General features: G+C 62.7%; 1 protein-coding gene across 5 annotated transcripts in view; it reads left to right on the top strand.

Annotated features, from left to right (window-relative positions):
- C25H7orf50 (chromosome 25 C7orf50 homolog) overlaps nt 1-19,166 on the top strand; it is a 68,834-nt gene extending 49,668 nt beyond the window's left edge. For all 5 annotated transcript variants that reach the window (XM_027527272.1, XM_027527275.1, XM_027527274.1 and 2 more), the window contains exons 3-5: nt 13,938-14,104; nt 17,057-17,138; nt 18,548-19,166. In XM_027527272.1, the coding sequence (XP_027383073.1) occupies nt 13,938-14,104; nt 17,057-17,138; nt 18,548-18,727 (429 nt within the window). In that variant the 3' untranslated portion in view covers nt 18,728-19,166. The remainder of the gene's footprint in view (nt 1-13,937; nt 14,105-17,056; nt 17,139-18,547) is intronic.
- Nucleotides 19,167-21,951: the final 2,785 nt, after the last annotated feature.

Below are 21,951 nucleotides of genomic sequence, written 5' to 3'. Positions count from 1 at the left end.
CATGTTGATCTTAGAGTCGTTAAAGTGAGGAGCCATGCCTTACTGTGATGGAAGACAGTGCTCTCCTCTTTCTAAATCGTACTGAGGCTCAGAACTTAGGCAGGGTGCCCAAGGTCACACAGCAGAGAAGAGCCAGAATTTGCAGCCAGGTGGTCTTTGCTTTCTTAGGCCTTTGGATCCTTCTAGCAATGCGATTAAGGAGTGTTGTTACCTCCTTTTCTGAAAAGCCTTGGAGCCCAGAATTCCAAGCCAGAGACCCTAGGATGCCAGGGGTGCTCTGCACCTGGCAGAACTGTGATCCTAACTGGGGAGAGCAGGCCCTCTAAGCCTTGGGTCGCCCCACTGCCTTATCTGCAGAGAAAGACTTCCTTCCTCCACCACGCAGGCTCCTGGCCAGGGAGAATGGCAGAGTTTGTGCATGTCAGAGATCTTCAGAGTGGACCCACCCTCCAGCCAGGCTCAGATCAGCGTTCTGTAGCGGGGAATATCAACACGCTCCGTGGGGCTCAGCTCTGTGGCCTGCTGCCTGCTGCTCCTGGGGCTCAGGCACGCCTGGGCTGCTGCACCATCCTGGGGGCAGAGCTGCGGGAAGCTGGTCCTGCTCCTGGGGTTTCCAGCTACATATCTAGGGTTGACTTTTGAGAACCACGTGGAGTCAGCCTCCCCACTGTTTCTGGTGATGCCCGGGAGGAGCCGTCCTGTGCTCCTAGACCCCAGGCCTCTGCCATTGTAGCCGCACAGGCCGCACTTACAAGGCTGGTGCCCTGAGTGTGCGCCACACTGTGGATGAAGGGAGACTGCAGCCTGGCGCTCTGCTGTGGGATGGGAGGCGCAGCTGGCCCTCCCGCTTGTCCTGCACCAGCAGTGACCATGGGGGGCTGCACACCGGGGGCTCTGGGCTGCTGGTCAGGGGCTTGAGGGCCACCTGATGCCAGGGCCACCCCCTCTGTTGAGGCAGGAGGGTCTTCCTTTTGAAGATGCACCTTTTCAGAAATGGCACACCTATGGGGAAGTGTGATTCTCTGTGACATGTGAGTCAAGGGCAAGGAGTGTGTAAGTTCACCGGTTAGTTCTGAGTGTGACTTATGGAAAGGTCACGTGTTTTGACATCTCTGTGGCTCTGTTGCTGTAATGTCTTGTTGCTCAGGCCTGGGTCATTGTAGTCGACTTCGATGAGGAAGCCAGGGCGGGGGGGCCTGGAGGGACTGGGGTAAACGTGAGTGAACGGCTGGGCCCGAGGAGTCTGTGTGGCCGTCCTGGGTCATCCCCCTGTCGGTGCAGCTGCCTCACTACTCCTGGTCTGCATGACCTGCCGCCACCCCCTCACCCAAGTCCAGTCCCATTCGGCCTCTGTCGGCACCTCTCTGTCCTCCCTGGAAGCAGATCTCCCCATTCCTAACATGGGAAGCGCCGAGGGTGGGCCCACGCTGCACCTCTCCCTCTGTCACAGCTGCTGTAGAACCCTGGATCCCCCACCCTCCCCTTGGCCCTGTTGCCATTACAGTAACCTGCTTCTCAGCCCAGTGCCGTCCTTGTGGCAGTGGGTCGCCAGCCATGGGGAAGACCTGGGTGGGGAGACGAGCAGCTCTGACAGGTCAGTGCACTGACCAGGCCCGGCCCGTAGGGGCCCCTGGCTGGCCCAAAGCAGGCGCTGAGCCAAGGCTCTGGGGGCGCCCAGGAGTCAGCAGCGGCTCCTGGCCCCGGCGCTCTGTCTGGCCTGAGGCTGATGGGCACCCTGCATGCCCAGCAGCCCTGGCATGGCCTTTGTGGCTTCTTAGGTCTGGAAGACACGGCCCCTCCCAGGAGCCCCAGGACCACCTAGTGGCGGCCGGGTGGGAGTGGGGGGCCTCTCTGGCTCTTAGGTGTTCCCGTCTGCGCGTCCAGAGGACCTTCTCCCGGTAGGTGGGCCCCCACAAGGACCCTGCTGGAGAGAGCCTGGCTTCCCCTGGGAAAGGCAGTCCTCCCCATGCCAGGATCCTGACTGAGACCTTAGGGGACAGTGGGTGGGGGTCTTCGTTTTTGCCCCCTAGGACCTGTCGAAATGAAGGTGGTTGGGGGAGGGGAGCTGGCAGACTCCCTTGCACAGGAAAACTTGGTCGGGCTCAGGACTGAGGCTGGGTGCCCACGCATTGGCCCCACTCCTTCTGCCCAGGATGGATGGCCGTCCGTCACTGAGCTGCGCACTGGATTTCAGGATGCAAGGCAACGTACAAAGTCAGCTGTGTTTCTGCGCATTAGCCGTGAGCGCTCGGGGACTGACAGTGACCATGGCAGTGCGGCGCTGTTGCCACCTGCGCGGCCCTGGGCTGGTTTCCCTCTCCTTGGGCCAGTGGTAACGTTGGGGTTTTCCAGGGAGCCCTCCTTGGTGCCTCTTCCTCCTCATTCTCTTTCCTAACCCCACGCAAGCAGCTCTGCCTGCCATCATCCAGGAGGCCAGAGGGCCGCCAGCCTGGCTCTTGGGCCCAGGGGTAATGCCTCCTAGAGGGAGAGTGCCCCCTGGTGCTCTGGCAGGGTCTGAAGGGTGGGTGTGCATGCTTGGTGGGCAGCAGGGGGAGGTAACGGGGAAGGGTGCGGGCGCCTGTTGTGGCCCCTGGGAGCTTGGTAAGGATGGTGCCCCTAAGGTTGCCCCTAAGGCTTGGCAAGTGCCACTCTGGCAGGTTTAGAAATTTCCAAATGAATCTTTATTAGTGGTAAACAAAAAAGCAGTGACAGCGTGGTTTGATGGAGGGAGAGATATGTATCTGAATAGCGACCCAGAAGCTACCCCGTAGCAGCAACTTGATGTTTGACAGAGGTGCAAGAGTAAGTTAAAGGAGGAAAAAGGAGCTTCAGTGGAGAGTCCTGATGACAGACGGCGCTGCGGTAATAGGACATGCGGAGAGAAAGAGGTTCAGGCTCCTTGGGTCCTCCGTGTTGGCCGTCGTCCTGCCTGCAGCAGTAATAGGACATGCGGAGAGGAAGAGGTTCAGGCTCCTTGGGTCCTCCGTGTTGGCCGTCGTCCTGCCTGTAGACAGGCAGTTGTGTTTCTTCCTTTCCAGTCTGAGCGCCTTTGATGACTTCACTTCCTTGCTTTATTGCACAGGCTAGAACTTGCAGAGCTGTGTCGAATAGGGCCAGGAAGAATGGTCTCCTCACCCTGTTCCCAGCCTGCCAGGGGAGGGGGCCAGTCTGCGTGTTGTTTGCCACGTCGAGGAAGCTCCCCTCGTTACTGGTTTTCTGAGAATGCACGTCAAGAGCGGGTTTCGCACTGTGTCATGTGCTTTCCCCTGTCAGTGGACACGGTCATGTGATCCGTCTTCTTTAGCTTTATAGATTGATTCTTGGATATTAAACCAGCCTGCATTCTCTGGAATAAGCCCCACTTGGTAACCGTGTATAATTCTTTTTATATTTTGCCGAATACAGGTTTTGCATTTGTATGTATGAGATTTTCATCTATATTTTTCTTTCCCTTTTTTTTTGGTACTATTTTTGTCTGATTTGGTATCAAGGGAACATTGGCCTCATAGAGCAAATTGGGAAGTGGTTTCTTTGCTTCCATTTTCTGGAAGAGATTGTGTAATTGGTGTTGACGCTTCTTTAAATGTCTCATAGAATTCCAGGGACCCATCTGGGCTTGGACACAGGTTTCTGGAGTCAGGCCTGCCATCACTTGTCACTTTAGTGACAGCCAGGGCTAGTGGGCGGCTGCACAGAAGCCTTCAGAAGTACTTTGCTTCCTCCTCTCGCAGACTCTGCTCCCCTCCCCCTACCCCACCGGGGGCTGGGGCTCCCCTCACACCCACACTCACAGTTCCCACCCGCCACCTGCCTCCACGCAGGCCTGTGGAAGCTTGTGGGCATCCCGGTGGGTGTTCCAACCCCCCTGTAGCATTTCCTGTGGATTCCACCGGGGCTTGGTTCTGGGAGGCAGTGAGGTGGCGTGCCCGGGAAATCGCAGTCAGGTCAGCCAGATGGTCTGCTTGGTGATGTCTGTGTCAGACGTGTTTATTCTTTCCTTAATGACTCAGAATGAGCCCCATGATCTTGGGGCACTGGCACCCTGGTTTTGAAAGCTTACTCTTACTGCCTCGAGGGAAGGGTTTGGTTGCACCTTCACGCTTCTAGAACTCCAGCTTGGCAGAGTTGTTCTGCCCCCGCTCCCCATGCCCCCAGCCATCCTGACTTTTCCTCTGCCTCCCGTGGGACCCTGTGCGCTACCCCTGCCAGGATATGGGCTTGCTGCACCCCTGGCCTGGGCCACCTCTCCCCCAAATATCCACGCACTGTGCCCTCACCTCCGAGTCTTGAGTGTCACCTTCCTGACGCCGTTTTCCTTGACCTGTGTCCTCCTATAACTGCTTTAAATTACAGAACGAAGATAAACCAGCTCCCTGTCTGTTGCACCTAATTTTCCTTCTTAACGTTATAGCCTTCCAGTGCAGCCTCCCTGCAGCCAGGTGTCTTGGTTCAGGCCGTCACAGAATACCATAGGCTGGGTGGCTCAGAAATAGCAGGTTTATTTCTCACACTTCTGGAGGCTGGAGGTCCGAGATCAGGGCACCGGCGGGTTTGGCGTCTGGTGGGCTCTCGTCCCAGATCTCCTCGCTGTGTACTCACTCTTATGGCGGGGAGCGGGGAGGAGCTCCATGGGTCTCTCTCATGAGGGCACCCATCCTGTTCAGGAGGCCCCCACCCTCACCATCTGATCACCCCCCCAAAGGCCCCACCCCCTAGTGCCATCACACGGGGTTGGGGTGGGTAGGAGTATAATACGGGGGTTCTAGGGGACTGGAGCTTGGTCTGAGGTAACAGGCATTTTCATCTGTTCTGGTCCCCACAGTAACCTTAGCACTTAGACTATCTGCTGTGAAGATGTTGCTTAACAAGTATTTGTGGAATGCTTCCAGGCCTGCGTGTACCCACCCTTCCTGACTGGGATCTGCTGGGCCAAGTTGGAGGGGTGGTTCGAGGGTCTCTGGAGCCCCTCAGGGTAGACCCAGTGCTTCTGCCAGAGTCACACGGTAGGCAGGCCTCTCGGCCATGCCATCCCACTCCACCAGCTGGACCTGGTCCACACAGGCCCCTTTCTCTCAGGGTTCCTACAGTGAGCCCCGGGGTGGTGAGTGTTGCCACACCTGTGCTGTCTGATGCAGGCTCAGGGTGGGCAACCGGGGGCAGCTCGACCGGGAGCACCTGCTGGGGATGAGTTTCACCTGCTCTCTGCAAGGCCCTGCAGGGACCCTGGGCAGAGGAGGGCCTGCGAAGGGGCTGGACAGGGAGCAGGCAGACGTGGCCCACAGCACACCCTTGACCTGTGTGCACGTGGAGGTGACGGGGGGCACGAGATGAGGGGTGGGCACAGAGCTCCTCCTAGACCGCACGTCCCCGGGTGCAGTGTCCTCGGTGGCCTCGGCCAGCTCCTCCTCCCCCACCCCAGGCCAGCTCTCTGCTCTTCCCGTTCTGTTCTCGCCTTTGTCCCAGTCTCCCACGGTGGCCCATTCGCGTCACCAGGACAAGCCCATGGGAGGAGGAGACCAGATCAGGGGTTCTCGGGTCAGAGGACTGACACAGGAAGTGCAGAAGACCCCAAATGGAGTCCATTCCACGAAACCGGAGATCGTGAAAACTGGTTGTTTACATTTCCAAGCCTCAGTTTCCTTCTCCGTAAAGCGAGAGTATCGATGCACGCATCCAGGGATTGAACAGGATCACAGAGGTGAGACCTCCTAACACCGAGGCGAGACCTCCTAACACCAAGGCTGGGCTAGCAGCAAGCCCAGTCCTCTGTTCTGCTCCCCCGACCCAGCTCTGGCCCAGCCCTCTGTGATCCTGCCCCCACCGGCACCACCGAGCCCGCCTGTGTGTGGACCCGCCTTGGGTGGTGAGGAAACGGCCCAGAGGAAGAGCACAGAAAACGCAGTCTTGGCTCTGGACCTTGGAGATCCTTATCAGGCCGGGAAGCTGGGATACCTACGCCCAAAGCGGGAAGCCCACACCCGCCAGCGCACAGCGAGGGGAATGAAGAAAGGCTGCCAGCACCCTCAGCAGCCAGGGCCAGCGTGTCCTCAGGCCAGGGGGTCCCCGAGCAGCCCCTGGACCCAGCCCCTCCTCCAGAGCGCACGCGGGCAACTAGGAAGGCTGGCCTGCGGTGTTGTCTCGGGGCCAGGGTTCCTGCATGCATCGACTCTGCAAGCCTCCACTGAGCACCTGCTTTTTGTCAGTCCCGGTGGTGGGCAGACACATCCCCACCCCAGGGCAGCTCACAGTGTGGGGGTCGAGACACTGATCAGAGGACTCCAGGGTGAGTTCAGTGGGTGAGGCAAGAAGGCCTCCCTGAAGCTGGGGGCTGAAGTGGCGCTCCAGTCCGCGGGCAGGACCCAGCCTGTGGTCGGCGCGCGTGCGTCCGAGGTGACTGCACCGCGTGGTCTATCTGCTCCCCTGTGCGCCCCGCCAGGGGGCCGGGCCCCTGTGCACTGACGGGAGCTGGCCTCTAGACTGTTGCTCCGGGCCTGTGGCCCTCGGCCTCGCCAGCCGGTGTAGACCGGCCCCGCCCCGCCCCGCCCCGCCCCGCCCACGCGCCCCGCCGCGCTTGCGTCACCGCCCACGCGCCAGGAGCCCCGCCTTCGCGCCCCGCCGCGCCTGCGTCACCGCCCAGCCGGCTGGATCTGGTTCCAGCCGAGCCCGGCCGGCCTGACATGCGCAATGCGCGGGGGCTGCGGCGGCCAGGAGGCGCCGCGCTCTCGGCTACACTTGGCGGCCGGGGAGCCGGAGGTCAGTGCTCGGGGCCGGGAGGGGGCCGTGGGGGGTTCGGGGGCTCGTCCCGCGGGGCGGGGGCGGCGCCCTGCGGACCGCGGACTCGGGGCGGAGGCCCAGCCGGCCTGGGCGCGCTCGGCGCGGAGCGGGCCCGGGCCCCGAGCTGCGCCTCGGCCCGTACCCCTGCCGCCGAGGCCTAGGGCCCGCTGCCCCCGCGCGAGTTCCGGGACCCCGCGCGTCTTCTCGCTCTGCCGGCAGGCGGCGTCTGCACCGCGCCCCCCGGGCTGTCCCCTCGTGGGGCCCCGCACTCGGGCCTCCGTAGCCGGAGGCCTCCGTGGCCCCGCGAGGCCCGCCCCCGCAGCGTTAAATGTCAGGGCCTGGGGGCGGAACCCGCCGGAGCATTTACCGCTTTGCTTGCGAAATCGCTTGGGTATGAGTAACTGGTTACTTGGCTCTGTGACGTTTTTTTAATTCATTGTTACACTCAAGAATTCTTGGAAAGTGAGAAAAAAAGCCAGCCAGTAGTTCCTTAGTGTTTTGAAGTGATGGGGGAAATTACATTTAACAAGCGAAGTGATGAGGTAGTAACGTGCTTTCTTTTGTCTTTTTCCCCGAACAGTCCTCATTCTGGTGCCTGGAGGGCCACCGGGCCCCCCAGAGGCCCGGGTGGAGGGGTCCGCACTCGGCCCTGGTCGTGCAGGCTTCTCTCCGAAGGGCCCGGGGCTCGGGAGCCGCTGAGGAGGACTGTCCAGAGCCTGCTGGGTCGCCGCGGGGCGAAAACGTGATCGAAAATCCTGTGCAGAAACGTGGGGCTTTGCTTTGAGGGAAGCAGTGTCGGAGTGGGAACCTGTGCTCGGGCCCACCTCGACTGCGCGGGGAAGAGGTCTTGTACGCATTTCTTAAAATGAGTCTGGTTTTCCTTTAAACGACAAGATTAGGGCTGCCAAACTAGGAACAACTTGGCCGATTTTTCGGGAGTAGCTGGGAATGACGCTTGACGTTTCACCCAGCTCTACCGGTGCTGACTGTTCTGCTGGAACAGTGTTTCCAGGTTAAACGCAAAATGCAGCCTGAACCCCTCGCGGGCCTCACGTCTACAAAGATGAAAGGGCAGCGGACTCTGTAGGGCCGAGGCGGGCGGAGCCGTGGCCAGCGGAGCCCAGCGGCTTCTTTGAACATTGGCAGTGGAGTCCGGGTGACCTTTGCCTTCCGATAGCTGGGATGGCCCACGTTAGTTAGGCTGTTGACTGAGCAGAGGGCAGCGGGGCTGCAAGCCTGTGTGGGCCTCCCAGTAGTGAAGGTTTCAGGGAGGGTTGTACATTACCCTCGTTCCTAAAAGCCGAGGAAGGCCCACGGGGCAGTGCACCGCATGGACATAAAAGCTCCTGCAGAGGACGGCTGATGCAGGCGTGCTCCCTGGATATGGGTGAGATCAGCCTAGAAGCCTGGCCGAGATTCTGGGAAGCGATGACGTTTGGGGGTTCATGAGGATGCCTGCCCCCTGTAGCTGGGAGGGGCTGTGGGAGAGGAAGGGGAGCAGGCAGCCTCTCCTGTCCTTAAAAGGCCCTGAAGCCTGGGTGAGGAGCCAGGTTTCCCCCGTGAGTCAGTAGACGCAGGCGGCTCCCGCTAAACCCTGTGAGAGGACTCGCTGGCCCAGCTCACCAGGGAGCCCGTGGCCTCTGGAGGCGGAGTTGCCCCCAGACTTGGAGCTGACGATGGGGCCTCGCCTCAGCCCTGCTTGGGAGGGCTGGGGGTCTTCCCGACACCGCGTGTTGTGTGCTCTGCGGCACCTCTGCCGAATCCCCGGGGACCATGTGGGCCTGCACGCAGCGCCCTGGGGGGCAGGTGCTGGGTGCAGCAGGTGACCCGTGTCCAGGCCCTGGGCCTCGCGGGGTGGTGCTGCCCGTCTATGTGCCTGCCAGCGGGCATGATGCTCACTGCCCCCACTGGCTGACCGGTGGGGGGAGGGGGGCTTGTTTGCATTTTCGTTGCACTTGGCTCTCCTGTGACAAGTCCCGGAGGGCTCCCCCATCCCCCACGGCTCCTCCCCAGCGTGGGGAGCGGGGGTCCTGCCTCCCAGCCCTCCCCCAAAGCTCTATCCTGGCTTTGCTCCCTTGTCCATTCACGGGCAGGAGCAGATGGACGGCCTTTGGAAAGGTAGAGTGAGTGAAGTAGCATTTGCAGCATTTTAGGATTTTCTGTTTCCGGAAATTGAATCTGGTCTTTATAAACAGGGTTTCCGTCTCAGGGGGTTCATACCAGGCCTCCCCTTGGACACGGGTTGGGGTTCACAGTCTGTTCTGGCTGGGACACCACCACCACCACCCCACTCCTGGCCAGAGGAAACCAGAAGGTGGTCCCAGCACAGCCTTGGGAGGTCCCTCCCCCCACCCCCGCCCCACCCCCAGCTCATGCAGGCTGAAGCTCTGGGGGCCTTGAAAGGACTTGTCCGGCTGGTCACCGGCTCCCTGGCTTCGGCACCCTGGTCTGTGTATCCTGTGTCTTCTGGCTTTTCTCGTGCATGTGGACATAAACGTTCATTTTAATTTTGGGGTCACAAGAAAAGCAGAATGAAAGTTAAGTCTGTGATCCCTGGTGCCCCCAGCCGGCTGAGTGTGCCTCCAGGCTCAGAGCCTTGGTTCCGAAGCTGGTCTCTGACAAGGGCCAGTGTCTCCCACCCAGGTGGAGAGCAGGTCCTGCTTGCGGCGAAGGCCGCAGGGTTTGAAAAGTTTAATGTGAAAGACCCTCCCCAGAGCCCTGGCTTGTCTGGGAGGGCCGTCAGTCCATGGCTATGTTGAGACCCCCGAAACCCTCCCCTGTTCCTCTAACTGAGGAGCTGGTCTTGTGCAGGATTTGTGTGTGTGTGTAAAGAGGATCTGATGTGTTTGTCTTACTGTCCGAGCCCTGTGCAGAAGAGGCTGGAAGGGCAGGGGTGGGCTTGGAAAGGGGACACCCTTCCTAGGGAGAGCCCAGGGCCCTGTGAGGTGTCAGAGCTGGAGACTTGGGCTGGGCCTGGCGGGGTCTGAGTGCGGGCTCCGTCTCACCGGTTCGGGGCTGACTGGGTCTTAGCGTTTCCTTCCACTGTACATCTTGCCAGTCGATGAGAGCGGCCCCGGGGTAGGGGGCTGCGGGGCGGGGGGGCAGGGACGTCTCACCGTGTCCCCTCGTGTTCCTGCGCCGGATGGGTTGATGACGCAGGGAGGCCGTGTGCTGTAATCTGGTCTGGTTCCCTCACCTGAAGGCCCTGCAGCGTCCGGATGGAGGGCCCAGCTCCGAGGGCCGCCCAGCCGGGGCAGCCGCTGTCCCTGTCCTCCAGGAGCTCACTTGGTCCGGCCGTGCGCTCCTCGAGGCCAGAGCCCGTGTCTGCTTCCCGCCAGCACCAGCGCCTCTGCAGGGCCAGGACCCACGGCAGCCCTGCGTCCTGTGCTTCCTAAAGTTGTTTGGAATTGTTTTAACCAGGGCACTGCAAATAAAAGAAGGGCAAACAGCACTTTCTGAATCAGCAAAGGTCACTCAGCATCACGCTTTGGGGGAATGAGCCCGTAAAGAACCCAACGGTTTGTACCAGCATTTTGTATTTTTAGGGGTAACTGAAATATCTGTATCTCCCGTGTTTCTGCTGTGAGTGTGTAGGGAGGCTGGGTGGAGGGCTCGTGGCGTCTGTTGCCGTCCAGGTTTTATAATTTCAAAATACAAAGTTTTATTAAAGTACCGTAGGAAACACTCTCTCTTGTTCTTTATTTTCGGAAAAGGAAAGTAATTGGCTACTGCGAGTAGCGCTCGGTCACTCAGTCGTGTCTGACTCGGTGAGGCCCCGCGGACTGTGGCCCACCAGGCTCCTCTGTCCCCGGGATTTCCCAGGCAAGGACACAAGTGGGTTACCATTTCCTCTTCTACATTGCGAGTTACCCTTTTGAGTTTTAATAATTGCAGTAACGCATCTGGTGAAAGTTCAGTTCTCAGAGTGGAGCAGTGTCCCCTGGGAGCTGCAGACAGGGACGGGGCTTCCTGCCCGGGATGCCCGGCTTCAGACCGGAAGGAAGAGTGGGCTGTATGGCCTGGGGAGGCCCCCGGCCTGCAGCCCTGAGCTCTGCGAGAGGAGGCAGGGCTCCGGGCCTTGGCGATTGTTGGACAGAGAGAGACCTGTGGTTGAGGAGCACTCCAGGCTCTGAGCAGTTCTGGAGAGTTGTGCCCTTTGGGGTGCTGTCCGGCCTGTGGGCAGACAGCCGAGCAGAGGACTGGACTCTGCCGCCCACACACACAAACACACCAGGGTCACTGTGACTGTGACCCCAGCCTTCACACCGGGGCGAGGTCTCGCCTTACAGCTCAGACCTGGTTCAGGCTCATATGTTACTGACAAGGACTTTTAACACACCTTTCCAGTTTACTGATTGTGTGGGGTTGGTTGAGAGGTTTCATCCAGACAGAGCATGTGGGTTATGGGCTAGTGGAGAGGTTTCACCGGGACACAGCATGTGGGTTATGGGCTGGTGGGTGTGGGTGCTGCCTTGCAGCTGGCCGGCCCCCACCCCAGCCTCCCTTGCCCCTATATCAGTGGTCAGCCAGGAGCAGCCCCCTTCCCGCCGAAATCCCACTTGGGGGGCACGTCCTGCTGGCCCAGCCGAGTCCAGGCACCTACGGGTGCTGGCGGGGCAGGGGAGCTGGACCCCTGGGCTGTGCTGTTAACAGCACGAGGCTTCTGGGGCCCATGTGGGTGATGGGCACTGCCGTCCCCCCACCGGGTCGGCCCACCCCAGGGCCCCCCAGCTCCTGAGAGTTGCTGGAGAGATCTCACCCCCACTCCCAGTGGGGCCACAGCCCCACCGTGAGGCCTGGGGGGTGGCTTGAGACCAGAGGCGGGCCCAGGCAGCTTGGGATCTCTTGAGAGTCTAAGGAAGAAGAGCCCGCCAGGCCCGTGCCAATCCGAAGCCATGGTGTAACCCATCAGCATGACATGGCGAGGGCCCACAGCACAACCCCCACTCAGGCCTTCCCAGCTGACCGTTGCTTGGCCCCTCTTCAGACCCGGGACCCTCAGGGTGGAGAGGCAGACTCCCTACCCCCTTCCCAAACATCAGCGCCTCTGGACGAGAGCCGACAGAGGGTCCAGGCTCCGGTGGGAACCCCTGTGTGTGGTCTGGGAGGCTGAGGTGGTCCAGGCACCCCACATGGTGGGACCTGAGAGGCCCCAGGGAGCTACACTGACTGGCTATCTCCACATGCACACGGAACTCCAGAAAGCCTCCCCTGAGCGTGGCACGGGATCAGGGTGCAGGAGGGCCACAGAGAAGGGACCCTGACCCAGCTAGCAGACCCCTCTGCCCTCCTGGATCTGTGCTGGGCCTGCCAGCCTCCTTGTGGCTGAAGACTCTGCTCCCCAAGGTGGAGGGAAGGGAAGAATGGCTGGAAGAAGCCTATTTGTAACCAGGACCCTTGGCCACCTGAGTGTGGGCAGCGTGCCAGCCTTCCGTGTGTACTGATGGAGGAGCAGTTGGACCCTTCAGGCCCCCCACTGCCCCGGCCTCCTGGGAGTGCCTGGGTCCATGTCCCGCCCTCCCAGATCCATGCTGGCTCACATCCTGCTGCTGCTCTGCAGTGGGGGCCAGGTCCCCTGCCAGCCTCCTTCCTGCGCCCTCCATAGGGACAGCGGCACCTCGGGCCATCACGGGGCCCACGGGGCTCCCCACGAGCCCTCGGGGATGGGCACCCAGCTCCATTCCCGCCAGGTCTCTGATGAGGGCGTCTCCTCTGGCCTGGGGGCAGCAGCCAGCACCCCGTGAGATCAGATGGGTGGCCGGGGCCCCCATGTCCTAGGAGACCTCCTCCTGTCCCTTCCCTGACCTGCCCGACCTGCTGGCCTCCCTCAGGGCTGAGTGTTGGCCCGTCCCCAGGACCTTCCCCGGGACTTGGGGCTCAGTGGCCAGTGTGATGCCCCCTATGTGGCTCAGAGGGGCCAGGCTTCCTGTGTCCTTCAGTGTGGGCTTCTCCATGAGCCTGGGGGTATCTCCTAGACCCCAGCCCACTGCACTTTGGATCTGCGACAGCATAGATGGGCCTGGAGCCCATAGTGCTGGAATAAATCTCTGTGATTTCACACACGTGGGATCTGCGACACAAGCAGGCAAGCAGGAGGATGCAGAGGGCAGGGTGGTGGCTACAGATTGGGGAGGCAGGGGTAGGGTGGCGCGGTAGGAGGGTCAATCCCAGGGGGCAGATGGAAGCCAGAGGGCCAGTGGTGAGTGCTTCCCAGGCGGCGCTAGTGGTAAAGAACCAACCTGCCAATGCATGAGTCCCTGGGTCGGGAAGATCTGGAGGAGGGCATGGCAGACCACTCCATTGCTCTTGCCCAAGAATCCCATGGACAGAGGAGCCTGGCTGCGTACAGGCCATAGGGTTGCAGAGTCAAGACTCTACTGAAGCAACTTAGGGTCCTCAGAAGCAGGAACTCACGTAGTGTTACAAGCCAGTGTTACTCCAGCGAAGAATGTGCTGTTGTAAAAATCTGATTTTATTCCGTCAGCAGGAATCTGGCCGTGACTGGTGTTGGTGTTTTAGGCACGGATGTGATTCTTAAAGCGCGCACGCGCCCTGGGGCAGCCAGGTGGGGGCCCTGCTGTCCTGTCCTCCGGCTGTTCTGGAACCTGCCCCCACCCCAGGGAAGGCGCCTCATGTGCCGGTGGCGGCGTGTCTCACGTCAGGGCTGCCGGGAGTTACAGGGTGCAGCCCTGAAGCTCCACACAGGCGGGTAAACCCCAGCTGATTCCAGGAGAAGGCGGGAGCAGCTGGGGAGAGCATCTCTCTTGTTTTAGAAGATTCCGGAAGGAGCGGGTGTGGCGTGGGAGCAGAAAGGGTGTCAGGGGTTGGCATCTAGGAGGACCCTGCCTGCCAGAGGCCCCACTGTGCCTCACTTTCTGGGGTGCAGGCTCTAAACATGGGGGTGTGCGGGGGCAGCGCCCAGGGCTCCGAGCCTGCACCCCACTGAAGTCGCCGAGTCAGCTTCCGGGGAGGTCCGGCAGTGCGGGGTGGGGCGGGTTGCATCACAGCCCTGGCGCCCCCGCCCCTCATGCTGCCCTCAGGCCTGGGGGGCGGTCCTTGCAGGCACGTGCAGCTCCCCCAGGTCCGGGGCAAAGGGGCCTTGGGGGTCCCAGATCCTGTGCTGCCCCCTCCCGACGCCCTCACGGCGGTCCCTGCGCTTTTAGGGGTCCGCGTCCCCGTCCCCGGAGGAGCAGAGGGTCCTGGAGAGGAAGCTGAAGAAGGAGCGGAAGAAAGAAGCACGGAGGCGGCTGCGGGAGGCGGGCATCGCTGCGGCTCCAAGCCCAGCAGTCAAGCGCTCAGGGGCCGCTCTGGCCCTGGAGTACCTGTGCAGGTGAGTGGGGTCGGGGCGCTGGGCCTGCATCTCATCAAGGAAACGAGGTCAAGCGAGCACCGGACAAGATGGTGGTCTCAGGGTTTCCTTGAAAGGCTCAGGGGCACATGGTGGAGGTGGCGTCTCAGTGCCACCATCGGCCGTCACCCCATCACCACCCCGTCACCCCATCACCACCCCTGTCACCACCATGTCAGCCATCTCTGTCCTTCGGCGTTCCCACCCTCAGCATCGTTACCACCCCCACCGTCACACACACTGCACGCTTCCCTCCAGGAACTGTTCTTTCGTGGGATCCTGGACACCCAGCCAGGAACTGGGGTTGGTGGCCCGGAGCCAGTTCAGGAGCAGGGCTGCTGGGGGCCCTTGGGGCGGTCTGGGAGGGCAGACAGGCCTGCACATGTGTGCAGAGTGAACCCAGAGGTCGGCCAGGAAGGGCGCCGTGCAGACAGTGGGATTCTGGAGCCGCCTTCTTAGAAGGAGCTGCTTTGCCCAGGCTCCCTGGGGCTTGGTATAGGGCAGAATCCTCCCCATCCCGAGACAGGGCTGAGCCCTGGGAGTCAGTTGCAGGGCAGCCATTCCGTTCACCTCCGCTCCCCTCCCCTCTCCTTCCCTTTCTTTTCCACTCCTTTGGGGAAATGCTGGAGCCTGGGGACCCCGCCCTGGGCCTGGGCAGGGCTCACATGCCCCTGTTGGACAGATTGGGGCCTGCCTTCCCCCCAGCCCATCAGAGCCGGGCACAGAGTGGGGGCGGGGAGCCTTGGCCCTGCTGGGATTCCTCGCGGGGCGGGGGCACGCTCCCCACTGAGACTTGCCTGCTGCCTGTAGGAAATCCACCTTCAGCCACCAGTCCTCGCCCTGCAGTGACCACCCTTGACCGTGTGGAGCCCAGGGGGCAGGAGCCACCTGGTGGAGCAGCCTTCCCTGACCCTGGGCCTGGGCTGTTCTCTGCGAGGTGGAGGGTGCCATTGGGACCGGGCCCCTCCTTTACACCTGGTCCCATCCAGGCACTTCCACCTGCAGCAGCAGCCACAGACTCGGGGCCCACTGGCACTTGGGGGCAGCTCTGAAGATGGTGGTCCCAGGGAGCAGGCGGTGGACCCACCCTCGATCCCTGGAGGACCAGCTTCCAGTGGTCGCAGGAGACTCCTCACTCCTGGGCCCTGCCCCATGGGTGGCACCTGAACTGGCCTCTGCTCGTCTGGGAAGAAAGAGCATCCTCGTGCGGGCTGCTCACGGGGCGGCAGCCTCTCTGGGAGGTCGGGCTCAGCCCTTACTGCCCCCCCCACATGCACACAAGAGCCAGTGCGTCCTCCCTGCTGACCTCTGACCTCACTGCAATCACACAGATCCTTCATCTGCAGGTCCTCCCCCACCGGGGGCCCCGGGTCACTGGGGCGATGTTCACGTGGCCCTGGTGTGTCTGCGAGCTGCCTCTGGGTTTCTTTGGGGCCCCACACTCCCAAGGCCCCAGCCCAGTGCCCAATGCTCCCCGAGGACAGGGCATCTGGAGCCAGTTCAATGCCCCCAGACCCTGGAGCCACCTCTGGGGCCCCGCTGACCACACGGGCATTGAGTTGACCGTCGGAGGAGGCATTGCTTTGGGCAGACACCCTGCTTGTCCACGCCAGCAGTGAGGGGACAGGGCCGGTGGAGCCCCAAACCCTCTGACTTCTCAGGAGGGACCCTGAGACGCGGAGGGAAGTGAGGTTTTCAGGGGAGGTGAATGGGCCAGGGCTCAATGGGGGTGGAACCACAAGTTGGGGGCGGGGTGGGTGTTCTTTTTCTTAAAGGCCTATCAGCTGTAGCAGGAGGCAAACCCCTCCGGGAGGAAAACTCTGTAGAGTGGGGGATGCAAGGGGGTGGGCCCCCACAGCAGGCGCGGCCAGCGGGCTGGCGGGCGGGGAGGGCGGGCAGCCTTCCCGCGGACCTGCTGGGAAGGCGGCTCACGGGGGCCCCGCCAGAGGGCGCTACGCCGCGGGGACCTTGCCCTCCACCCGAGAGTCGCGTGTCTCTGTGTGACTGTGTCCCCCTGGGAGGGAAGCGCAGGGGAGGGCCCTCCACTGGCCCAGGTGGACGATGAGAGGTGGCTCCCTGATCACCACCATTGGAGAGGTCCCAGGGCAGCGGGGCCCCCTCTGGGTGGCCCACACGGGCCTTCCCCCACCCCCAGTCGTGCCAGCAGAGGAGTGCGAGGGGATGGTGGGGGACCGCTGAGTCCCTGGTCTGGTGGCCCTTCCTTGGGCCGCTTCTAGGCCGCAGCCGGGCCCGCGCGCCCCTGTGGGTGCGGAAGGCTGAGCGGGGCCCTGTCTCGGGTGCACGCATCACGGGGTCCTGCAGCCAGGGAGTCGCCCTCCGCCCCTCCCACACAGCGGGCAGCACCGTGCCCCAGACCTCCATCCGCCTTGGGGCCCCCCAGACCTCCATCCGCCTCGGGGCCTCCGTCCCAGCGTTCGGGCCTCCCCTGGGCTCTGGGTCGGCCTAGGGTCTGCCCAGTGTCCTGGTCACCCGGGGGCGAGCGCATCCAAGGCCACGGGGAGCCCCGCATGGCCCTCGAGGTCGAGGGGTCCTGGCTGCTCCCTGTCTCCCCTTTCCCATCCTTCAGGTCAGGAAGGCTGTGCCTGCCCCCCTGGTAATCCGGGTGACCCTGCCTCATCCGTGTGTCTAGAAGAAGGACCGAGTTTGTTAAATTCAGTGTATTCCCGTTAGAATCATAAAACAGTGGCCACGCAGAGCTGAAAGTGGCCTTGTGCCCCCTGGGCCTGATATCCCGGCCGAGGGCCCCCAGCAGGCGAGCAGAAACCTGGCGGACACCTCTGCGATTCCGCGCCCCCACCCCCACCCCGGCTGCCCTCCCTGGCAGGATCCTCTGCAGACGCCCTGGCCCTCATCAGGGAGAGGCCGCCGGCGTTTCCCCTTCGGGACCTGAGCCTCCCTGTCCTTGCTCCCCAGCTGGGCCCAGAAGCGCGAGGACTGGAGGTTCCAGAAGACGAGGCAGACCTGGCTGTTGCTGCATATGTATGACCGCGATCAGGTGTGTGCGGCTCCTCCCCCGGGGGTGGGGAGGCCTGTACACAGTCAGGGGCCAGGGGAGGCTGGTGCACACCCAGGAGGCTGAGGTGCGGTCAGGCCTCTCCGTGATGGAGGGGAAGGACCGGCTGGCAGCGCCTGCTTGGGCCACACTGGGCTCGGCCTCCCTCCAGGGGTCGGCAAGTCCTCCCCTTCCCGTGGCCTGTCTGTGTTAGGAGGACAAGGAATCATGGAGCTCATGGAGGCCGTGTGGGAGAACCCCGCTGAGCCCTCCGTCTTCCAGAGATGAAACTGGGCTCAGAGGGAGGGACCCCTGGGGGTCGGGGACAGAAGGCTGCCGGCTTTGCCCAGCAGCCGGACTGAGCCATGGGGCTCCGGGCTCCCAGCGCGGGAAGCGGCTGCCACTCCAGGAAGGCCGCGGTCTGTGTGCTTGGAGGTCCGGTCCCCTCTGCCCCGCCACGGCTCCTCTGCGGTGCGCATCTCCGACGATGGGGCATCCACCAGGCAACGGTCCCGCCATCTCTGCAGAACCGCGCTGGCCCGGGACCTGCCCTCATCTCTTCTCTGACCTGACCCGCCCGGCCCCGCGTGCTCACAGAGGGCAGCTGCGTGGCACTTGTGTGCCTGGCATGGTGGGCCGGGCGTGGCCGGTCCACGGTGGCTTGACCCCTGATTCCTTCAGTGACGGGCGCGTGCCTGGGGGCTGCTTTGAGCTGGGGCAGCTGCCGCGTGTCTCGCGCTCCCTGCCCCTCAGTGACCCTGTCCGGAGCCTCTCTGTCTCCTTCTGACACCTCCCCGCCCCGCCGCAGCCCCGCTGTGGACTGAGAGCTCCGCGTCAGCCTAGACGCCCCCGAATTTGGACAGGCTGTAATCCGTTTCTGTGGAGCTGTCGTATCCACCGTGACGAGCATCAGAGTCATCCCGGTTATGAGGGGCTCCACCGGTGGGGACGTCAAGGGCCGCCTCTGCGTGCAAGGGACAGGGTGGAGACTTCCGTGGAGGAGTTCTGAAGTCTGTGGGGCGCCAGCCGCTTCTCAGGTGGACCCCAGCCCCTGTTTCAGCCCCGCCCTTGTTCCTGCTTCTAGAAGAGCTGCGCAGCGGCTAGGGGTCGGAAGGGGCTGAGCAGGACTCCTGGGTCTCAGCCTAAACTTCCTCTTCCTGAGACCGGGCACCCTCATCCATCTCCACCCCAGAACGCTGTCAGCCTTTTCCTGGATTCTCTTTGTCCCAAGAGAGTTCTCTCTCTAAAAATGATCTGCCTACTGTTAGCAGCGTTTCAGAGGGCCAACGTCTGCCAGCCCCTGGAGCGTAAGGAGAGCCTGTGCGGGGAATGGGGCCGCCGTCTGGGAGCCTGGACACTCAGTGTCTCCGAGCTCCACCCGCCGGCCCTGACGACATTCCCGCCCCTTCCAGGTCCCTGACGAGCACTTCCCCGCCCTGCTGGCCTACCTGGAGGGGCTCAGGGGCCGCGCCCGAGAGCTGACGGTGCAGAAGGCGGAGGCGCTGATGCGGGAGCTGGACGAGGCGGGCGCCAGCGCCCTGCCTCCCGGGGGGACCCAGCGCGCCCGGCAGGTGCTGCAGCTGCTCTCCTAGCGGGTGGCTTGGGGGCACCTGGGCCCAGTGGACCCCAGCGAGGGCAAGGGCCCTGCGCCCTGGAGGGCCCGCCTCTCTCTCTCTCGATTCCTCGACCAGGGACTCTTTAGAGGGGATGACGAATTACCTCCTCCACGGTAGAACGAGGTCACTCTGAAATGACCTGGTCTCCCGGTGGCCCGCAGGCTCCCACGGACGGTGCTTTTTTCGGGAAATGTCTTATCTTTCTACCAGGACTATCCTAGAGGTCAGAGCTGGCCTTTCCTGTCAGCTGCGGCCCATCCGCGTGGGGGCGTGGCCCCCTCCTCCATCTGATGGTCCCTCCTGTGCCTCTGCTTGGCCACCTGCCTGCCTTCGCTGACGGCCGGGCTGGGGTCCATCGTGCCTACCCCTGGCTGTATTTCAGTAAAAACAGGCCCCTGGGGGCCATGGCTCATCATGTGACTTGTTTTCTGCCCAGGGTCGTGAGTGTGGGCTCTGTGGCCTCCCTGGGGTGATGTCTGGGGGAGCCCCTCGGGTGGAGCTTCTCACCGTGAGGCTGACATCTGCTCTGCAGCCCGCATTTCCAGGCGCCGGCAGGGACCTAGCACTGCCCAGTCCTTGGTCCCCAGTGGAGCGCCCGTGTTCAGGGAGCGGCCGGGCCGCCTCAGACAGTTGGATGGATGTTGGTCCACCGGGTCTGGTGCTCTGCCCTTGGGTGTGGTCGGCGTCCAGCGATTGCGGACATGCTGCTGGGGCCGGGGGTGAGGTGACTGAGGACACGAAGCTGTGGTGCTCTGAGCCCTGGGAACCAAGCCCCCAAGATGGGCCACGGGGCATGGAGGTCACAGGTGGAGCTCCCACCTGTTCCCCACAAAGATTCATGCCTACTAGAGCTTCAGCCCAGAAACGGGGTTCCCAACTCTACCACGCAAGGACACCCCTGGGGTCACCGTGGTTCCCAGTCACGTCCGGGGCCTCTGCCCACCCACCCCCCAATCTCTCCGCTGTGCCCAGGGCGAGGCATGTTCTCTCAGCCCCAAATCCAACGCCTAGGTGTTTCAGACCGACAGGAAGAGGACACAGGACTGCCCTGGTGGTCCAGTGGTGAAGCATCCGCCCCGCAATGCGGGGGACGAGGCTGCAATCCCTGGCCAGGGAAACTAAGATCCCACCTGCCTCGCAGCAATTAAGCCCTTGAGCGCTGGAGCCACTGACGAAGCAGTCAGTGCACCACCACAAGTTTCCTCCTGACGGGATGGAGGCCCCGCGAGCTGTAAGTGAAGCCGCCCTGGAAGTCACTGACTTCGCTGAGTTATTCGGGGGGGGGGCGGGGGGGAAGGGAAATTGCCAACTTAAAGCTTCAGCTCAGGACGCCGTGAGCCGGGGGTCACAGCACAGCCTGACTGGCACGGTTGTCAGCTGCCCTCTGCACACGCTGTCCCCCGGGACCTGGCCATCGCTCAGGGTGCAGGTATGGGAGGCCACGGGACATTCTGTCTCCCTGGAGCCCCTGACCCTCCAGCCTCGGGCCTGCTGGGGCCCCCTGGTGGGACTCGGCCAGGGTACTTTTGGCAGGAAGTCCGATGTTCCTGAGTCTGAGGTTCCGCCAGCCTCGGGGGGTGACTAGGATCAGGACCGAAGCCAGCAGCCTCCACCCCATGCCCAGGGCCTCAGGTCCTGGAGAGATGGGGCTGGAAAGTACGCGTGAGCCCCATGCCACCAGACACACGTGCCCTGCCCCCACCCGGGCACGCGTGCCCGAGCAAGTTAAGAGTTAAAACCAGTCATGGTGCCTACAAATTAGGAACGCTTTAAGTTAGTGGCTCAGTTGGTGAGGAATCCGCCTGCAATGCAGGCGACCCGGGTTCTATCCCTGGGTCAGGAAGATCCCCTGGACAAGGGAACGGCACCCACTCCAGTATTCTTGCCTGGAGAATTCCACGGACAGAGGACCAGGCGGGCTACAGTCCGTGAGATCGCACAGAGTCGGACACCACTGCGTGACCGACTTCCTTTATTTTTAAGTTCTGGGGAAAAACGAAATGCACGCAGTCGTGGGGTTTGGAAATCAGAGCCGGTCCTCACGATTCCTGACCCTGGAGGAGGTTCAGGGACTGGGGGGAACCAAGCCCCATTTCCGAGAGGAACCGCCCAGGGCCCCCCCCCCCCCCCGCCCCCGCACTGGTGAGCAATGCGCCTATTACTGATTTGACAGTGGTCAGGTGGGGACCGCTGCCCTCGGCTCCCCTGGTTTCCAGGAGTGCAGGGCACTGGCCTGGGGTCAGTGGGGCAACGAAAGCCCAACCCAGCCAAGTAAAGAGACAAATCCAGAGAAGAGAAGGACTCGGCGGCCCCCCCACCCTGCCCTCCCCAGGCCCACTGCCACCGCGGAGCCCACAGCCCTGCCCAGATTCTCAGGAAGCTTCTCCCTCCCCGCCTCTCCCCCCCAGATGTGTGTGCTGACCGCTGTGTCCTGGGTCGTTCCATTTGAACCTCTGGAGGGAAACGCGCCTTGTCACCCAGTTCCTCACCCCGCCCCTGTCCTGCTCACCAGCTCACGCCCCGAGGGCAGCCTCCCCGTGTGGTCACCGACACTCAGCACGGGAAGGCCCTACGGCCCCAGCCGGGAACCAGGACCCCATGCCTCCCTCGGTCCTGTCGGTTCAGTCGGCGAGCTCTGAGCTCCAGGAGGGCGGAAACCATGCCTTGATTGCCTGTGTCCCACTCGCAGAGGTGGTGGTGGGCCGGCAGGGCTGTGATCTCGGCTGACCTCCTGCATGCCGCCCCCTGCCCCTTGACCCTCAGAGTGCGGCCTCCACCGAGAGATTAAGAGCTGGCTCGTGGGGAGGGTCCTGGGGGATTGTAGGTCAGGAGCTCTCAGAGGAGGCCTCCCTGCAGACTCCTACGACCCGCCCCACCCCAGCCTGGCTGACCCACTCTGGGCAGCGGCTCTCCCTCGACTGGCCCATGGCCCACAGGGCACCCAGGAGCCCTGAGAACAGGGTAGGGCCTGCAGGGGTCCTGGTGGGCCCAGGGCCTGGTGCAATGCAGAGCAAGCCGGGAACGCTGGTCCGAGGTTGGCCTCTGGGTGGACGTCGCCATGGGGCCCAGCAGCCCTGGCTATCTCCCTGCACCCCAAGTTCAGGCAGGTGACACCCCTGTGCCTGGCACGTGTTGGCTGGTGACGCGGGCCCTGCTGGGGAACCGGATGAGGGCCAGTGGGGAGGGGAATATGGGAGAGG

This window comes from Bos indicus x Bos taurus, chromosome 25 (assembly GCF_003369695.1).
Source record: "Bos indicus x Bos taurus breed Angus x Brahman F1 hybrid chromosome 25, Bos_hybrid_MaternalHap_v2.0, whole genome shotgun sequence".
Classification (NCBI taxonomy): domain Eukaryota; kingdom Metazoa; phylum Chordata; class Mammalia; order Artiodactyla; family Bovidae; genus Bos; species Bos indicus x Bos taurus.
The sequence above is the reverse complement of the archived record's forward strand: the minus strand, read 5'-3'. Positions and strand labels throughout refer to the sequence as shown.